General features: G+C 38.0%; 3 protein-coding genes and 1 pseudogene across 3 annotated transcripts; 3 read left to right on the top strand and 1 right to left on the bottom strand.

The window, feature by feature from the left end:
• Window positions 1–814: 814 nt before the first annotated feature.
• Window positions 815–3,155, top strand: LOC125198194. Its single transcript, XM_048096605.1, has 4 exons — window positions 815–1,000; window positions 1,173–1,324; window positions 2,207–2,343; window positions 2,786–3,155. The coding sequence occupies exons 1-4, from the start codon at window positions 990–992 to the stop codon at window positions 2,951–2,953; spliced, it is 468 nt and encodes a 155-aa protein (XP_047952562.1). The 5' UTR covers window positions 815–989; the 3' UTR covers window positions 2,954–3,155.
• A 1,327-nt stretch (window positions 3,156–4,482) lies between these two features.
• On the top strand, window positions 4,483–8,120 carry LOC125198193 (annotated as a pseudogene).
• A 1,779-nt stretch (window positions 8,121–9,899) lies between these two features.
• On the top strand, window positions 9,900–14,330 carry LOC125198191 (pumilio homolog 5-like). The gene is given in 10 exon segments (XM_048096603.1): window positions 9,900–10,529; window positions 10,687–11,652; window positions 11,654–12,054; window positions 12,176–12,317; window positions 12,394–12,501; window positions 12,926–13,138; window positions 13,320–13,430; window positions 13,536–13,730; window positions 13,832–14,003; window positions 14,091–14,330. Coding segments are annotated over 10 exon segments (2,895 nt in total). The 5' UTR covers window positions 9,900–9,965; the 3' UTR covers window positions 14,114–14,330.
• On the bottom strand, window positions 14,299–16,595 carry LOC125198192 (probable mitochondrial adenine nucleotide transporter BTL1). The gene is made up of 6 exons (XM_048096604.1): window positions 16,547–16,595; window positions 16,205–16,345; window positions 15,859–15,953; window positions 15,237–15,570; window positions 14,906–15,143; window positions 14,299–14,826 (listed from the first exon to the last, which is right to left on the bottom strand). Exons 1-6 carry the CDS (start codon window positions 16,574–16,576, stop codon window positions 14,576–14,578), a joined length of 1,089 nt encoding a protein of 362 aa, XP_047952561.1. The 5' UTR covers window positions 16,577–16,595; the 3' UTR covers window positions 14,299–14,575.
• Window positions 16,596–16,601: the final 6 nt, after the last annotated feature.

Here is a 16,601-nt window from a genome sequence, read left to right as displayed (position 1 = left end):
AAAGTCAGTGCACCAAAAATAAAATAGTTATGGAAATTTAAGAACTATTCCATCTTTTATTATTCATATAAAAATAAATCATACACCTAGTAAATGTGGAGTGGGGTTTCCCTTCCAAACAAGTGAGCTGGTTTTGTCATCGCTTCGTTCTCAGATACTGCACGCCTTCTTCATATCTCTCCGCCCACAAGTTATATGTGCAGGTGATTTATTGCCGGTGTTTATGCTTTTATTCTCTTATCTCCCTCTTTTGAGTCTTGCCGGCGTTCCCTGCTACCTACCTATTTGGCCCAATTATATTATGAACAAACTTAGTTCATATCAGTTCGTCGATTATTGTTTTTAATCTTAAAATTTGCTTCATTTTAGTGGTAATGGTGTTCGATTTTGATTCTTCCCTCTTTTTATTTGTTTGCAATTGAGTTTTCTGCCCCTGCCCCTGCCCCTTGTTTGATTTAGGAATGATGCCACAATTTGTATTTCTATCTCTTGGAATTGCATCACTATGCTTTTCTTTTCGTTTTCTAATTTGATCCTGATCACATGAGTTCATTTATCGACCATCTTTTTAAGTAGTGTAATAGTGAATCTGGTCAAGCTTTTGAGTGCAGCGAAAAATATTGGCGTAGGTCTGTCAACAAACTCAACACAGTTAAACGGCTCACGTACTTCGTGATTGACTAATTTGACTGACTAGATTATCCTTTGTTTTCCAGCAGGATCAACTAGCATTGCATGCTGTGGTGAATGGCAGAAGAGAGCAACAAAGCCTTGTTACTTTCAGTTGATTGTCCTAGTGCAAGGCTTCCGATCATCTGCTGATCGAAATCTTTATTCGTGTGCCCATAGTGGAGTGGGGACACCTCGCCTGTGTTAATAAATACTGGGCTGATTTGTTTAGGCAGGATTGCTTGTGGCACGCTGCTCTTATTAGGTGTTTCCCTTTGGCTGGTCATGGTGAAAGGTGGCCTGGCCCTATTCCTCGTGGGATGAGCAAGAGGTTGGTCATCGACTTCACCAATCTCCCATATTTATGGTGCTACGCCGTTAAAGATTAACTGGAATTAAGAGCATACTAGTTCCTATGATTACACGTAAAGTTCTGGTTAGGAATATGGTCATTCTTTTTGCACCTAGAACTCGTTGGTTGAATGATTCCCCTTCTTTTTCAGGAGGTTTATTGCTCTGTGTATGAGTAAATGTATCTTTCCACTTGGTGATGAGCTAAGTGAGATTGTAGGTCATTCATACTTGTTTCTGAAAGAGCAGCTCGAAATTTCAACTTTGCCTCCTTCACCAGTTATACTTCATGGAACTATAATAGGTACAATCTCATGCCATTAAGATATCTCTTGTAATGATCCTTATGTATCAGCGTTCAGCTTATGGTTGCTGAATAGTTTCATTTTTACGCTCAACTGCCTGAATGAAATGCTAACGTGTTTTTAGAGCATGCATGACTTATTCCTGCATGTCGACTGGCCCTTTCAAGAACTTGTCGGATGCAAAATACTTTAAGATCACTTTAATATTTGGTATTTCAGTCTAATTATTGTTACATTAGCTCAAATGTAGTTAAAGATTTGGTTTTGTTTAATATTTTAACTAATAAACCTCTCAAGATTCACTAATAGGCAACAGCTTAACTATACGGTCCAGTTCTGCTGCCTAATTTTTTGGTCATAACACTAGATCAAAAGGATGATAGGGCTTTGCAAAACATTATACCATCTGGAAGTTGTTGGACTGTAGGGAGAGATTGGTATTAATTTGAATAAATTTCTTGGTATGGTTGTTGTTAAATTTTTGATGATCGTAAGCCTTGATCTAAAGTTTTGGATTGTGATTGAATGACTGATTTTCTAGAAAGCACTACTGTTTTATGGAGGTTGCTGGCTTGCCGCAGCATTTTCCACCACATTCATGCATGGTTTATTCGACCATATTCATCAGTGTAGAGACTCTCCTTGTAGATAATGTAATGATATCATATCTGCATCATCTATAATTGTGATTATTCATTTCATATCCTCTATGTGGTGCCATGGAATTATTTTGTGTTTAGCATTAGGCGGATTGAATCATGGGCAGAACCATATTACTGCTCCTTTAGGAATTAATTGTATGTGAAGAGAAATAAATCTCTACATTGTGTTCTGAGACTCAGCTAAAGACTGTTTACCTGGTAATCTTGTGATTATGGCAGATCAGTTTATTGCCTGTGGCAAATCAAGGGACAGAGCTCATGAGCTTGCTTCAGTTATTTGGTTGGCTGTCATTGACAACTTGGAGGAGAATCATCAGACGTTTCTTTTGCTTAAACGTCTTGCACTTGAGGGCGATGTAAGTAAAATTTCCAAGTATTATCAGAGTTTTCCTATGCTGTACACAGTTCAGACTTTAAATGAAATACTCCGATCTAGTGAATTTAACATGACTATTAGTTATAGGCGTACGCCTGTGAATATAAAAATCTGCTCCTGATCCGCCTATTACTGAAGCAAAGAAAATAGTCATATAGTAACTCACTGTGTCCCTTTAGAGCTTAGAAACAAAATGAATAAGAAAACTGTAACACCCAGCCAGCCCAGCCTTGGCATGTGATGAATTCATTCTGATTGTTAATTTGAACACATCTGGTATGTCTCAGTCAACTCATTAGGCCAGTGAATTAAATGGTTCCTCCTGCAATAGGAACTCTTCCTATTCCTTTTCCTCCATCTACTTTTCAATAAAATGGAGTCGCTGAATAGTTTTGTAGTGTGATGTGAATTTGGTTCAACAGGTGTTTCTGCCATATCCATACTCAAGATCCTTCAAAGTTGAGTGGAAGATATTAGACAGACTTTTCACAGATTTTCGCGACTGCTTAGCTGATGCAGATTACTATGATTTATTGGCTTGTGCAAAACAGAAATTTCAGCCAATACCACCAACCTGGCTGGGATATTAACACCTCTCTTATTTTCTAAATTTCTATCTCTGAAGTCGCCCATTGAAATCAATCCCAGATCTCAATTATGCTAATTTTAGACCATTCATGGACTGAGAACCTGTATATGATGTAAATATGAAAGATTGTAATTTCAGACCATGAAAAAGTGGGTGCAGGTTTGTGAATAATGAATAGATCATTGATGAATGGATTATGGATATGTCCAATTGTGGTAATACTAATATAAAGGTGAGAATAGTAATAAAAGAGCACGTGGTGGATTAGTGTGGATCGAGAGAGAGACATCTACGATAAATGCCAAAATAGTAGAAACAGCTGTTGTATATTGAGAGAGAATTTTATTTTTAAAACTGTACCGGTAAACGAGACGTGGTTTCTGGTCCTGTCGCTGCATCGTCACATGTGATGGACACAATTTACGTCGTCAACATTTTCTATTATTATTACTCCATTTCTTTCAAAGTAAATACTACTAGTACTATAAACTTGCTCACTGGAGTACATGATCTTTTAAACCTTGTTTACGTTCGTCCTTCTGTATTAGAGGCGTTTTTTCGACACGAGATTTGAAAAAAAATATTTTGAGTGAGTTAATAATGTGATAACAAAGTAGAAAAAAAACTATAGAGATGAAAGGGACGAAATATCACCAAAAATGAAATGATTCAATTACATTACAGTAGAACAACCTTGGACCTTGATAATGTAAGTATTTTAAAAATGATTTGGTGGCAAGATGAAAAGGTTATTGGGAGTAATCCATCTATTCCAACTTAGTTGAAGGCTTAAAGCATTTGTTTTGGACATAAAAATAAAAAAATTATGTTTATAAAATAATAAAAAGATATAATATAGATCTTGATAGAGAAAAAAAAGTAAGAGTGATTAGATTTTCTTAGCCAATTAAATTCAGATGGATGGAAATATGGAATACTATGTAGGAGTATTTGAAAATGAAAATGGATGTACATCACAGAACATAGTCCGATCTGATGTGTTTATTTGTTTTCTTCACTGACAATATTCTCTGCTCTAGAAGGCAAATGGGGATGGAGGGATTCCTTTGAGTAGTAATTTTTATCTATATCTAAATCTAAATCTAAATCTAAATCTAAATTTACTTACTCATATCATAAGTACTAGTACTTCTACTGCTTTGTACAATGATAATGCCGCGCTACGGTGGAGTTGAATCTAGAACCTTTAACCTCGTACATTAATCTTGTTACCGGGCAATTGAAACACACTTAATTTTTCTAATGAAGTAGTAAAGGTTTGTATTTTAATCCATGATAATTATTAAGTTACGAGATTCTTTTAGTTGGAAAGATGGTTATCCATATATAATTAAGTTGTAAGTTTCGATTCATGAACCAAACATAAGTATATACTCCATATTTAATTTGGAGATATGGTCCTGGAGTACTTATTTCCATTTATATCTTTACTGAATACTCGTAATAATTGTACTAAATCCAAGCTTTGTCAATGGTGATTTTCATTTATTTATGGTGATGTTTGAAATATTGCATTTATTGCATTCCTCAATAGCTCATTTTTCTTTCTCTAATATACAAGCTCCCTCGTTATTTCTAGTCTCTCTCCCCCACACTACCCTAGGGTTTCATGGGAATGGAGCCTTCAACTGTTGAACGGCACCATTTCAGTAAGTGATCTTGAGCTTTTTCTTTCTCCCCTATGCAAAGATTGGGTTTTTAATGCTTTTCTTGTTTTCTCAATTCACACTCCTTTCGTCTTTTGTCTTCTTTTTGGGTGGTGGGGATTTGCAGTATCAAGATGTTTAGTGGGTTGATAATGAGATGTTGTTTGTTGTATCTAGCATTGTTTCCATCTAATGGATCATATTTTGTCAATTAGTTCTATCATTTTTTATAATGATAAATAAGTCTCAAGTCTACAGTTTTTCTTCTTTGATGGTGACTTATATACCTAAGCAACCACCCTCGTTTACAAAGATTGCATTTTCTCTTCATAAAAATTGGATCTGCAGGCTAAGGCGCGATACTTAAAATTTATTTAACCACTGCTTTATGGATGCTTGTTTAACATTTTACTGGAATGGAGTTCATTCTTGACTGTGATGTAATTTTTTTATATGCAGGGCAGCTTTCATTCGGGTATGATTATTGAATTCTTTGTTACCAATGAAGTGATCCATCCATCGTGCTGCGGTGGAAAATAAGTAGCAAGTAACTGTACCAGTGATGGATTTCTTCAAACTGAAGAAGTTTAGGAATGTTCACAAACCTAATCCGAAGAATGTCATTCAGGATCAGCCAGTGCCTCATCCAGAGGAGCCCAAGGATGAAAGTGGAGATACATTGGGAAAATCAGTCTGTGTTGATTCAAACAATCCTGAAATTGAGGATGATGAGCGATTTCATCACAAACGAGGTGAAAAGGAGGCTGAAAGAACTGAGGAGAAATAGCTTCATGGTATTGATACCTGAGGAAACTTCTCGCAGAGGCGAGGAAGAAGAAGAGGAAGAGGGAAACCAGCTCCAGTGATTGGAGGGATGTTGAAGCAGAAGGACGCCAGTTCTGGTCTGGTTTCGGTGCTGTGTATGACATATACTGTGAGCGAATGCTGTTTTTTGATCGCTCGAGCTCTCAGCACCTGCTGGAAGTTGGTAAGTGTTAATACATGTCTAAAGGTGTTTCCTTTTACATTGAAGAGTTTTTTTTGTGACATATCCACTTGAAGTGTGGGGGGGGGGGGGGGGATGGGAAATTTTAACTTTGTCAGTGTGAATGATTCTAAGTGGCGAGTTCACATGTGTATTATCACTATCCAGTTTTTTGACTTATAATTGATGAATCCCAACTTCCCTGAGTAGCGTTTTCAAGATCCTTTGCCAGCTTAACAAGTCTATTTTTTCTCTTCTTAAAGAGATCAATAATGGTTCCACATCTACCCTCGTGGTGACTCGAACCCTTGACCTATTGGTTAGAGAGGAAGCATCTCTGCGCTACATCGTCGCCAACTTAACATGTCTAAGCATTATAGGACATGCTTATTTAAAGTAGATTGCACAGAACAAATATAAATGTATGCTTCTTTATGAGAATTTGAGTGTACCTCTTGGTGCATCAACGGGATTGAAATGGAAGTTTAATCTAAATCTTGGCGCAAATAGACAAGTTAGAATCGTGTGGAATATCATGGCACAACCAATTTTGCCAAAGAAGACCAAAGACTCGTTAGTTTTGCTTTATCAAATTAGTAAAATGGGCTCTCTATTCTCTCTGCTACAATTAAAAAAAAGAGTTTGGGAGTACAAACATGAACCATTTCGTTGAACCATATACATTTTTGCAAAGGCAGTCATGGAATGCCAGTTGATGAAAATTTGTGATTTTGTGTTATTATGTTTGCTGTAAAAAGCTCATCTTGTAGTCCACATTTCTTGCATTGGTAATTGAATTCTTGACGACTTATTTTGATTTGCGCCTTCAATAGTGCATCGTGTGTTTAAATGCAGTCAAAATTTGTACAACTACCAGTCAAAATTTGTACAACTACCAAGTGTCAGGTGTCTTCCTTGCATAAAAGTTGGTCCCTAATGTCCTTGAAATTCTGCCATGCTCGGTATGGTTTATACATGGCATGATTACATCAAAGATAAATTTTCTATAAGATGGATTGTATGTCAGTAGGGTATCTAGCTATGCATGCTTTGACAAAATAATGAACTAGCAAAATCATTAGTGGCGTTTCAGTAAGCAGGTTGGCTTTTCATTCATGATGTATGCATTGAATTATTGGATACTACATCTTGCATCTCATTGAAGCTCAAAATGATGTAGGTTGTCATGCTCGTTCAACTCCATCACCAAAATCTGCTTCTAAAAGGATTGCTTCTCCCCTTGCATGCCTTTCCTTGAGAAAAATTGAGCCACCTGAAGAGGAGTGTGAGCACTTACAGCAACCAGTTAACGACCCTTATCAGGATCTTGAAACTGTGTATGTAGCTCAATTATGCTTGACTTGGGAGGCGCTTCACTGTCAATACACACAGCTGAATCAGAAAATATCCTGCCAACCTGATAGCCCCGCCTCTTACAACCAGAGTGCGCAACAGTTCCAACAGTTCCAGGTCTTATTGCAGAGATTCATTGAAAACGAACCATTTGAACTTGGGTCAAGGCCAGAGATCTTTACTCGAACTAGAAAATCCTTGCCCAAACTGCTACAGGTTCCAATTATCCAAGGTACGGTATGATGGGAAGGACATGTTTAATTTGTTCCTGAGTGAAATAACCAGTTAGTCACAAGATACTTCTCTCTGTTCCACAAAGATTGCTAAATGAACAACATTTAGGGTGCTTGCTCGTTCCAAAATGAATATCTGAAACTCCTTATGATTTTATGGCAAAATCCAAGTCTTGAGTTTTGAGTTAACTATTTGAATCGTGTTCTTCACTGTGAAATCTAGTCATGAATTTGTGTTTTTTAGTTTAAAACTTCTAAAGACCTTCTTCACTTCTTTAGCATTGGATGAGAGATCTACAGAAGAAGAGGCATTGGGCCTTAAGGTTCATGCGACAGATGTCCTAAGAGTAATCGAAACCTCTATCTTGAGTTTCCGCCAATTTGTAAAGATGGACAAGAAAAAATCTGGTGGTGTGCGTAGTCTCTTTGGAAGTCAGAACCAGATGCCTACCCCTGTTCAACTGGTTCAATCTACTCTTGAGAAGGTGAAACTAACTCTGCTTCTGTCTCACTAAACTTGCACGAGCAATGCGTATCAATGATCTGATTCTTGAAAGTGCAGAAAGCAATGAGACTGAAGGAACTGTGGAAGAAGAGCAAGAGCTATAAGAAGAAATCATGGCCGAGTACAGCAGAAGATGTGGAAATGCTGCTAGGACTTATCGATGTCAAAGTGCTATCGAGGGCACTACGAATGATCAGAATTAGCAAAGAACAGCTGTTTTGGTGTGAAGAAAAGATGAAGAAACTGAGCTTACCTGATGGCAAGTTGCAGAGAGATCCATCACCCATCCTTTTCCCTTGTTAGATTCTTCCTAGATTATTACTAGTACTCAGAGAAGAAATATGGTGTGGCTTATTCTACTCATGTCTGAAAAAAATGACTTGTTTTCTGAGAAGCATTTTAAAATGCAAATTTTGTTACTGTGAGTTTTGATATTTAATTGTCGTCTCTGGTAGGCAAACAAACATTAAAATAAAAAGACATGACTATTTGGCAGAGATGTGATTGTTTATGTGGAAAGTCAATGCTATCCAAATCCAAACACTAATCAATAAATAAGTAGGAGTATTAGATAGTGGTTAATGTTCCTGGATATGGATATGGAGTTTTTATGTAGTGTAGCATTGAAAAAATAGAAAAAGTGATTTTTATATTTAAAAATTTATTATTTAGAATGAGATATTTTAAAAAGGAAAATGTATTATTTAGAATAGGACGGGTGGAGTATTAGGTAAGCACAACGCATAAATGTAAGTATATTATTACCCCCCTCAAATACATGCTACTACTGTAACTGTAATACTATTATATTTCCACTTTCTTTTCTTACAGGGGAAGCCCAGTTGTCTCATTCAACACTAGATATTTGCTTTTTTAAACAAATTCCTTACTTTTCTTTAAACGAGAACAGATTTTTATTTTACAGCCTAAAAAAGATTAGATTTTGTTGCATCTATAGATTGTCCTGGCGTAGATGGTTATGTAAGTACTCCATATTGACAGCTTCGAAAGATATAAATGGGAAAAGTTTTTCAAGCAAAAAATAAGGCTAGGCAATATTTTTCGTTCATGGAAAATTGAAATTAAACGAAGAAAAAGGCATTTTTAGTAGAAACAAATCAACGGCATATATACATATAATGTGTAGTAATCTGAAAAAAAAGGGGTGTCTGCGTATTTTCAAGAATTTGGAAGAGTGTCTTTACCTTAATCTCTTCTTCTACTATTACTGATTTTATCTTAAATCGCAATAAATGCAGAGCCAAAGGAAAAAACAAAAACAATAAAGAAAAGGAAAAAGAAAAAAATAAGTGTAGTCTGTAGACACGGTGGTGGGTTCAGGAAGCGACATATGTATTTTAAACTGCTCTTTTCTTTCTGAGTTTGGGTTTTTCTCATTTTCTTTGTAAACATTGTCTCCTTCTAATTTCTTCATCATCAGCATCATCATCACCATCATCATCTTCATCATCTTCTGGGGTTTTGAATTTCGGATTTTTTATTCTACTGTTGATCGGAGTTGCGTCTCTAATTCAACAGGGTGAGTTGTTTCATGTTTGACCTCGCTTCATCATACCATTTATATATGTTTGAAATTTGTGAAGACTTCTCCTTTACTCTGTCTATGCTTGTTTAGTATTGTTTCCACCGAATTCTTGCATTTTTTTGTAATCTTGTTTGGCTGTTGGTCGAGAAGGGGGAAAAAGGAGTAGCTCACAGTGGTATACTTGATAGAATTCTTGCTCTGACCCTGCCTCAAGCGTCTCAAGCTTCTGCTTTTTCTACGATTGATTCTTTTTTGGTGCGTATGTGTGTCCGTTTTCTCATCCCTATGATAGTCAATATTCTGTCTTTAGAATCACAGCTTAATTATGATTTGATCCTGATGACCGTGTTACTGAAGTAGTCGTTCACCCTGAAATAGGTCAGTTGAAGACTTGGAAAGATCTACCTATATTTTCTTAATAGATAAATATGGTCAAGCAACATGGAATTTGTTAGGTCTTTGTATGTACAATTATGGTTATGGTTTGTCATATTTGATTTTATTGAACTTTTGTATACGATTATGCATAGGTTAGCCAGTCTTTGCTTTGTTTTGCTAATTAGATTAAATTCTTAGGCTCCCTTTTGTTATGGCTGAGTTCAATTTTATGTGTTTCTATCCTTATTTAGAATCCCTGGACTTACCGTAACATTTTTGCTGCCTAATTGAAAGAAATGTGAACCAGCCTTCTTAACAAGAGTCGATCAGCATTAATAGAGCTACTATGGCAACTGAGAACCCTATGAGAATTGTGGATAGTGGTGGAGCTGGAAAGTGGTCACCATCTAGCGACACTGCTTCCTTCACTTCAGCTAGTGCAGTGACGGATGAATTGGGATTGCTTCTTAGAGGACATGCTGTTGATAGAAATCGAAGTATCATCGCTCCCAACCGTAGTGGCAGTGCACCTCCAAGCATCGAGGGCTCATTTGCAGCTTTTGGTGATCTTATAAATAAACAGCCCGTCCCCAACTCAAGTTCAACAGCTTTGAGCAGTGCTATAGGGAATTCTCACTCTGAGTTTTTGCAGCAGGATGATTCTTTGTATTCAAAATATTTAAACAATGATTTGAATGCAACGGCTCATCCTCATACAATTACGAGGAGCAACATGCACCTTGCACTCCAGAACGCGTACAATCCAGGAAGTTCTCTTTCCACTCATGAGGAAGAGCCTGAAGGCGATAGATCACCCAAGGGAGCTTCGGATGACGGAGTGGATATCGTGCTTGAGCAGAACATGCTGTCGTCTATTGGTCATCATAAAAGCTTGGTTGATCTTATACAGGTATAAAAAGTTTCTGATGAATTATTGGCCTTCAGTTGAATTTATGATCATCGATCATTGTCGCCAGTATATTGGTCTGAGTCTTTTATTAAAAACTGCTCCATTATCATAGTTTTGGCTTTTTAAAAAAAGAAATGGTTTACTCTCCAATTTTCAGGCAGATTTTCCCCGAACACCTTCACCAGTATTTAGCCATAATATTGCGCCCGGCCCAACTGAAGAAGCATTTCATCATGATATTCAGAACCTGACATTGGATTCCTTGTCCATCGAAGCTTCAGAACCACGTGAACCAAAGTCAAGTACGGGTTCTACAAGTAAGATTGATTTGCCTCGTGGGTCAATATCAACAATTGAACCTCCAGCGGCTTCAGTACCTATATATCCTTGTCTTGACACCTCAGGAAGGTCTACTGCTTATATTGCTAGTGATCGTGTGAGTGGTGGCAATACAGAATCAGATGCTTTCAAAAGCGTAGATAGAGTGGAGAGTGATCAAGATAAACAAGGAGTAGAGTTTGATGAGCAGCATGAATTACATATGCAGAGTACTCATTCTCAGCATGCTGCAGGGTACCATGTCCCTAGATCTCCAGTACAAGGACCTGGTCCACAATCATTTAACAACTACTCAGCTCCACAGGGCCGTATCGAGATGCAGGCACATCTTCATTCTCACAGTGGTCACCCTCCTTTATATGCAACTACTGCAGCTTACATGGCACCGGCAAATTCATTTTATACAAATTTGAATACTTCTGGTCTATATAGTCCACAATACAGTGGATATGCTATGGGTTCCTCGTATCTGCCCCCTTATTTGCCTGGATATCCACCTCATACAGGTTTTCCTTTTCATTTTAACGCCAATCCAGGACAAAGTTTTGTTGGACAAAGTGCTGGTGTTCCAACTGGGGAAAACATCTCCAAAGGGTCTGTCGTACAAAACATGAACAGGTTCTATGGCCAACCTGGATTGACGATTCAGCCCCCCTTTCCGGATCCTCTTTCAATGCAATATTTCCAAGGGGTTGTGCAAGATCCATATGGTGCCTCTCTGCAGTATAATCAGTTGCCTTCTCCTGGTATGATTAGCAAACCAGTTGATTCTTTTACTTTAACTAAATAATCCAAATTCTATTTTTCATGCAGGTGACCAGAAATTCCAGTTAACCCCTAGTGGAAGTATCGGCATTCACAGTCCAACGAAAATGAGGATACCGAGTAGTAGTTACCTCAGCAGTCCTACAGGTCTGGGATTTGTGCCTCAGTTTCAGTCGCCACCTCTTGGTAGTCCAGTAATGCCAGATTCCCCAGTTGGAGGCCCTAATTCATTGGGAAAGCGATATGATATTGGATTTTCTCAAAACCCAGCAAAAAATGTTGGTATTCCAAGATGGCAAGGACAGAGGGGAGCTGATGGTATCAATGACCATAGGAAGCATTCATTTCTTGAAGAGCTGAAAGCTAGCAGTACCCGGAGAATTGATCTCTCAGACATTGTAGGCCGTATTGTTGAATTCAGGTAGAATTTATGTTTTTGTTTATTTCTTTCGGTTTCTTCTTTTGCTATCATTTAGATTTATAATGGAGCTCAATTGTTATCCTCGATGGATAAAATCATTGTATATGCATTGCAACTTCAGTGTGGATCAGCATGGCAGTCGATTTATACAACAAAAGTTGGAAAATTGTAGTGTTGAAGAGAAGGAGTTGGTTTTCAGGGAAGTTCTTCCTCATGCTTCGAAATTGATGACTGATGTCTTTGGGAACTATGTTATTCAGAAGGTGGGCTTCTCACTTTCTATGCATTGAATATTTTATGGCACATATGAGTAGCTGTACTGCATTTTGGTGTTTGCAGTTCTTTGAATATGGAACTTATGAGCAGAGGAAGGAGCTTGCAAGTCAACTATCGGGGCAGATGTTGCCTTTAAGTTTACAAATGTATGGTTGCCGGGTAATTCAAAAGGTCTGTGCAAGGTCTTATATTTTTATATTAAATCGCTGAGCACCTCGTAAATAAGGATCCTGCCTATTTGAACAATGTTTCAGCCTGCCGAATATCGTTAACAATAGATTGGCATGCTATCCTTCAACGTAATGACTTAGTTTATATTCTGATGCCTGTAATCCATATGCTTTGGTTTGTAATGAATTTTGTTTGTTTTATTCATTTTATATGTATACCCTACACTCATTGGTTACAAAACCAATTCTCCTGATAGTTTTGTTTGGGAATGGTGACTAATCATGCCTTGTTGGTATTCTGCAATTTTGAATACCTTTAGCAAATGATACAAATGAGATGAATCTTATAAGTGTTAACTTGCTTGAGATGAATCTTATAAGTGTTAACTTGCTTGGTTCGTATTTTATTTATTCATTCACTTCAGGCACTAGAGGTTATTGAAGTTGATCAAAAGACGGAACTTGTGCTCGAACTTGATGGACATGTGATGAGATGTGTACGAGATCAAAATGGAAATCATGTCATACAGAAATGTATTGAATGCGTGCCTCCAGAAAAAATTGATTTTATCATCTCAGCCTTCCGGGGTCAAGTAGCTGCACTATCAACTCATCCATATGGTTGCCGTGTCATTCAGGTCATAGTATTTTTTCTTCTTCAAGTGCTCCTGATATATTTTAACCTATAAGTGCATTTTGGACTTGATAAGTCTTGTTTATCATGGCTAGAAGAATATTCTCACCTCTCTACAGATTATCTGTCATGACTGATGCATATGTTCAAGATAGATAATTAAATCTCCCCAGATCTGCTTGCAGAGAGTTTTGGAGCATTGTTCGGATGACTTGTGCTGTCGACCAATAGTGGATGAGATAATGGAATCCGCATATGATCTTGCACATGATCAGTATGGTAACTATGTTACGCAGGTATGGAACTTCTGATATTTCGGCCCTTGTCATTTTGTCCAACATCTCATATCCGTTGATATTTAGTTGTGAGTTCCAAGTCCAACATTTGGTGTACTGTGACAGCATGTGTTGGAAAGGGGAAAACCATTTGAGCGTAGTCAAATTATCCAGAAATTGTATGGAAGAATCGTGCCGATGAGCCAACATAAGTATGCATCAAATGTGGTGGAGAAATGCCTCGAGTATGGTGACACTACTGAGTGTGACTGCTTGATTGAGGAGATTCTTTCACAGCCTGAGGATGGCGATAGTTTATTGGTAAGAGAAATAATTTGAAGTAAATTTTAAGTTTTGAGGTAAACGTGCTGTGCTATAGTTTGCTTTCCAATGCTTGTGGTGAACTTTATCTTGGTATTCAGACGATGATGAAGGATCAGTACGCGAATTACGTGGTGCAGAAGATTATTGATATTAGCAACGAGAATCAGCGGGAGAGACTGCTTAACTGTATCCAGCTTCATCTTGTTGCTTTGAAGAAATATACATATGGGAAACACATAGTTGCCCGGTTTGAACAATTGACTAATGAAGGTGTGGTATACAGATGGATCAAACTCTCTCTCTCTCTCTCTCTCTCTCTCTCTCTCTCTCTCTCATGCTGAATGTTATTATGTGCAGATAATGAATCTTCAGAAGCCTAGGCATTCTTTGACATGGCGGCAGTGAAGTGTATTCTATGCTGGGCACTGATAAGTGTTGCTGAATGCTCTGATACTTTGGAATTATATTTTTAAATATATTTGGCTTGCAGTATATATGTGTTGTAGGAATTGTAAGTTGATTGGATGAATAATTCATAGTTATCTTGCTACATACATATCTAGTGTTGAACCAAGAAATGAGCTTCAATTCAATTGAGCAACATGTGCGTTTTACCTGCCTACATAAATCCAGAAACAAAATTGTGCCCAATAATCCAAATATCATTTGTGCTAGTTAGCTTTCTCTATCATGAAACTTCTTCAAGAGTAAATTTCCAAGGAAGATCAACCCAAAACTTCCATCTTCTTCACCTTCAACTTGCAGGCCTCATCTGCCCACCTGCAAAAACAAGCCTTTGGGCTAAATTGACTTCTGCATCAGGGGAGTTAGACCATTGTTTTTCAAGAGGGACGCTTTTCAGTGAGCAATATGTCTTTCCAAGCTTCGTAGAACATCCATGTGATACCAGAGGAAGGCATCACCTTCAAGCAGCTAGCCCCCCAGCCTCGATAGAGTCCTTTAACACCCTCGTCTCTGAAAACTTCAGAGAGTGCAGCCGCCATGTTTGGTGGACATTTCCCTTGCAGAGCTCCCACCATTAGCCGCTTCCTCGCCACCTCCAAAGGATAGCTGATGGTGCTAGCCGTCAAGCCTGCAATGTTTAAAGAGATTAATACAAACTAGTACTAGTATAGTTTAATTGTAGCATGGAAACTGAAATGCTGTGTTACCAGAGAGCGCCCCAATTAGGAGCATCTCAGCACGAGACAAAGAATCCTTTTTCTTTGTTAAGCAATATGATTTCTTCATCGTCTCATACATGAAATAGTAACACGTGCTGTATGGGAGCATGCCGATCAATGTGGGCGACAACCCAGAGTATAGACCACCGATTCCACCTTCCTTGTATATCTTGGTAACTGCAATACTTAGGTTGGGATATATATCAGGACTCACTGTCAACCTGTCCTGTATAAGACCAATGAAACAAACAGATAAGAAAGACTAATATTTACCCTCTTTAATTAACTAGTTACCCGAAGACGTAGATTTTGCTCATACCTTTAAGACTTCAAGGGGATGACAGGCAAGGGTACTAACAATTCCTGCAGCAGCACCAGCAACAGCAACAGGAGACAACCAGGCCAGAGAAAAATTGAAATTCAGATGGCCTAATTGCAAACTTGGGCTATCATTCAGCTTCCATTTCTCTTGTGCTGTAGTCATTGCTCGTTTCACATATTCAAATGTACCAAGCTCAATTGCTTGCGTGGGAACTATGCGAAGCATATTTATTGCATTCCCAGCCCAGAGCCCTTGCCAGCCCTGTTTTTCAATAATTTGAACAAAACTGCCATATATGTTTTTGGACCCAACACCAACAACCATCCTTGTCCTGCATGTTTCGATTAACATTAGACAAGAAAAGGAATGCCGCATCCACATGTTCTGCAAAAGTAAAGTTGAATTCCAGAATAGCCAAATCAATGCACAATTTTCAGGAATTTAAGTGATCCAATATCAGTCTTCTCGAAATTTACTTTCTCTACACTTGACTATTAATATCATTTTCCTAAAACGAGTGCTTAAAAGAGAGGGGGTAATAATCTGTGAAATTCCAAAAAGTGGACACAAACAAACCTAAGTTAGAAGTGAATTGCAAAACAGAATAGCAGGATCTAACCGGATGGTCTCGAGAGGGGCAAGAATAGCTTTGGTCATGGCCCCCGCAAAAGCCCCACTAAGGAACTCGCCCACTTCTCTAGTCTTTAATAAATCCTGAGGCAAATAAAAAAAGTTCAATCTTTTTCTCAGGACTGCCAGCAGCTGAATTAAAACAACACAACAGTTGATTCTTATTAAAAGAAATCCTCATTAAATTCTAGTGGTATATACCCATGTAGTGAAAAAGCAAATAAAACAATGAATTCCAGAGTAAGTGGGAAGGTGGAATCTTGGTGGATTGATAGTAGTATTAAACAACAAACACGAGAGAGGTAAACCAAATAAAAAAAAGAGGAAAAAAGAACCTCAAGTGCTCGTCCAATATTAGGAAGCATGAGGTGTGGAGGAGCGGGCTTGCTATGAAGTTGGAGCTGGAGTTGTTGAAGGTCCACCTTGGGTGTCATCACCACTCCATAAACATCTTCCATCACGCAGTAGCTCTTCTTCTGCGAATCAGATTTAAGAGCCATTGTTACAGATTCAGCAGAAATAAAATAAAATTTCCAATTGAACAAGCAGAAAACGGATTTCGTAATGTGGGCAGGGCTAATTTGAAACGGTGATAAAAACGAATATGAAAAAGGTGGGAGTGGGAGATAAGTAGGATGAGAAATAAAAGGCAGAAAAGTAAAGAGAAAGAGATATACCTGGGTCTGGGCCGGAGTCTTTTGGATCATCTGCCACCTCTCTCCCGCCTCCCTA

This window comes from Salvia hispanica, unplaced genomic scaffold (genome assembly GCF_023119035.1).
Source record: "Salvia hispanica cultivar TCC Black 2014 unplaced genomic scaffold, UniMelb_Shisp_WGS_1.0 HiC_scaffold_128, whole genome shotgun sequence".
Lineage (NCBI taxonomy): Eukaryota > Viridiplantae > Streptophyta > Magnoliopsida > Lamiales > Lamiaceae > Salvia > Salvia hispanica.
The sequence above is the reverse complement of the archived record's forward strand: the minus strand, read 5'-3'. Positions and strand labels throughout refer to the sequence as shown.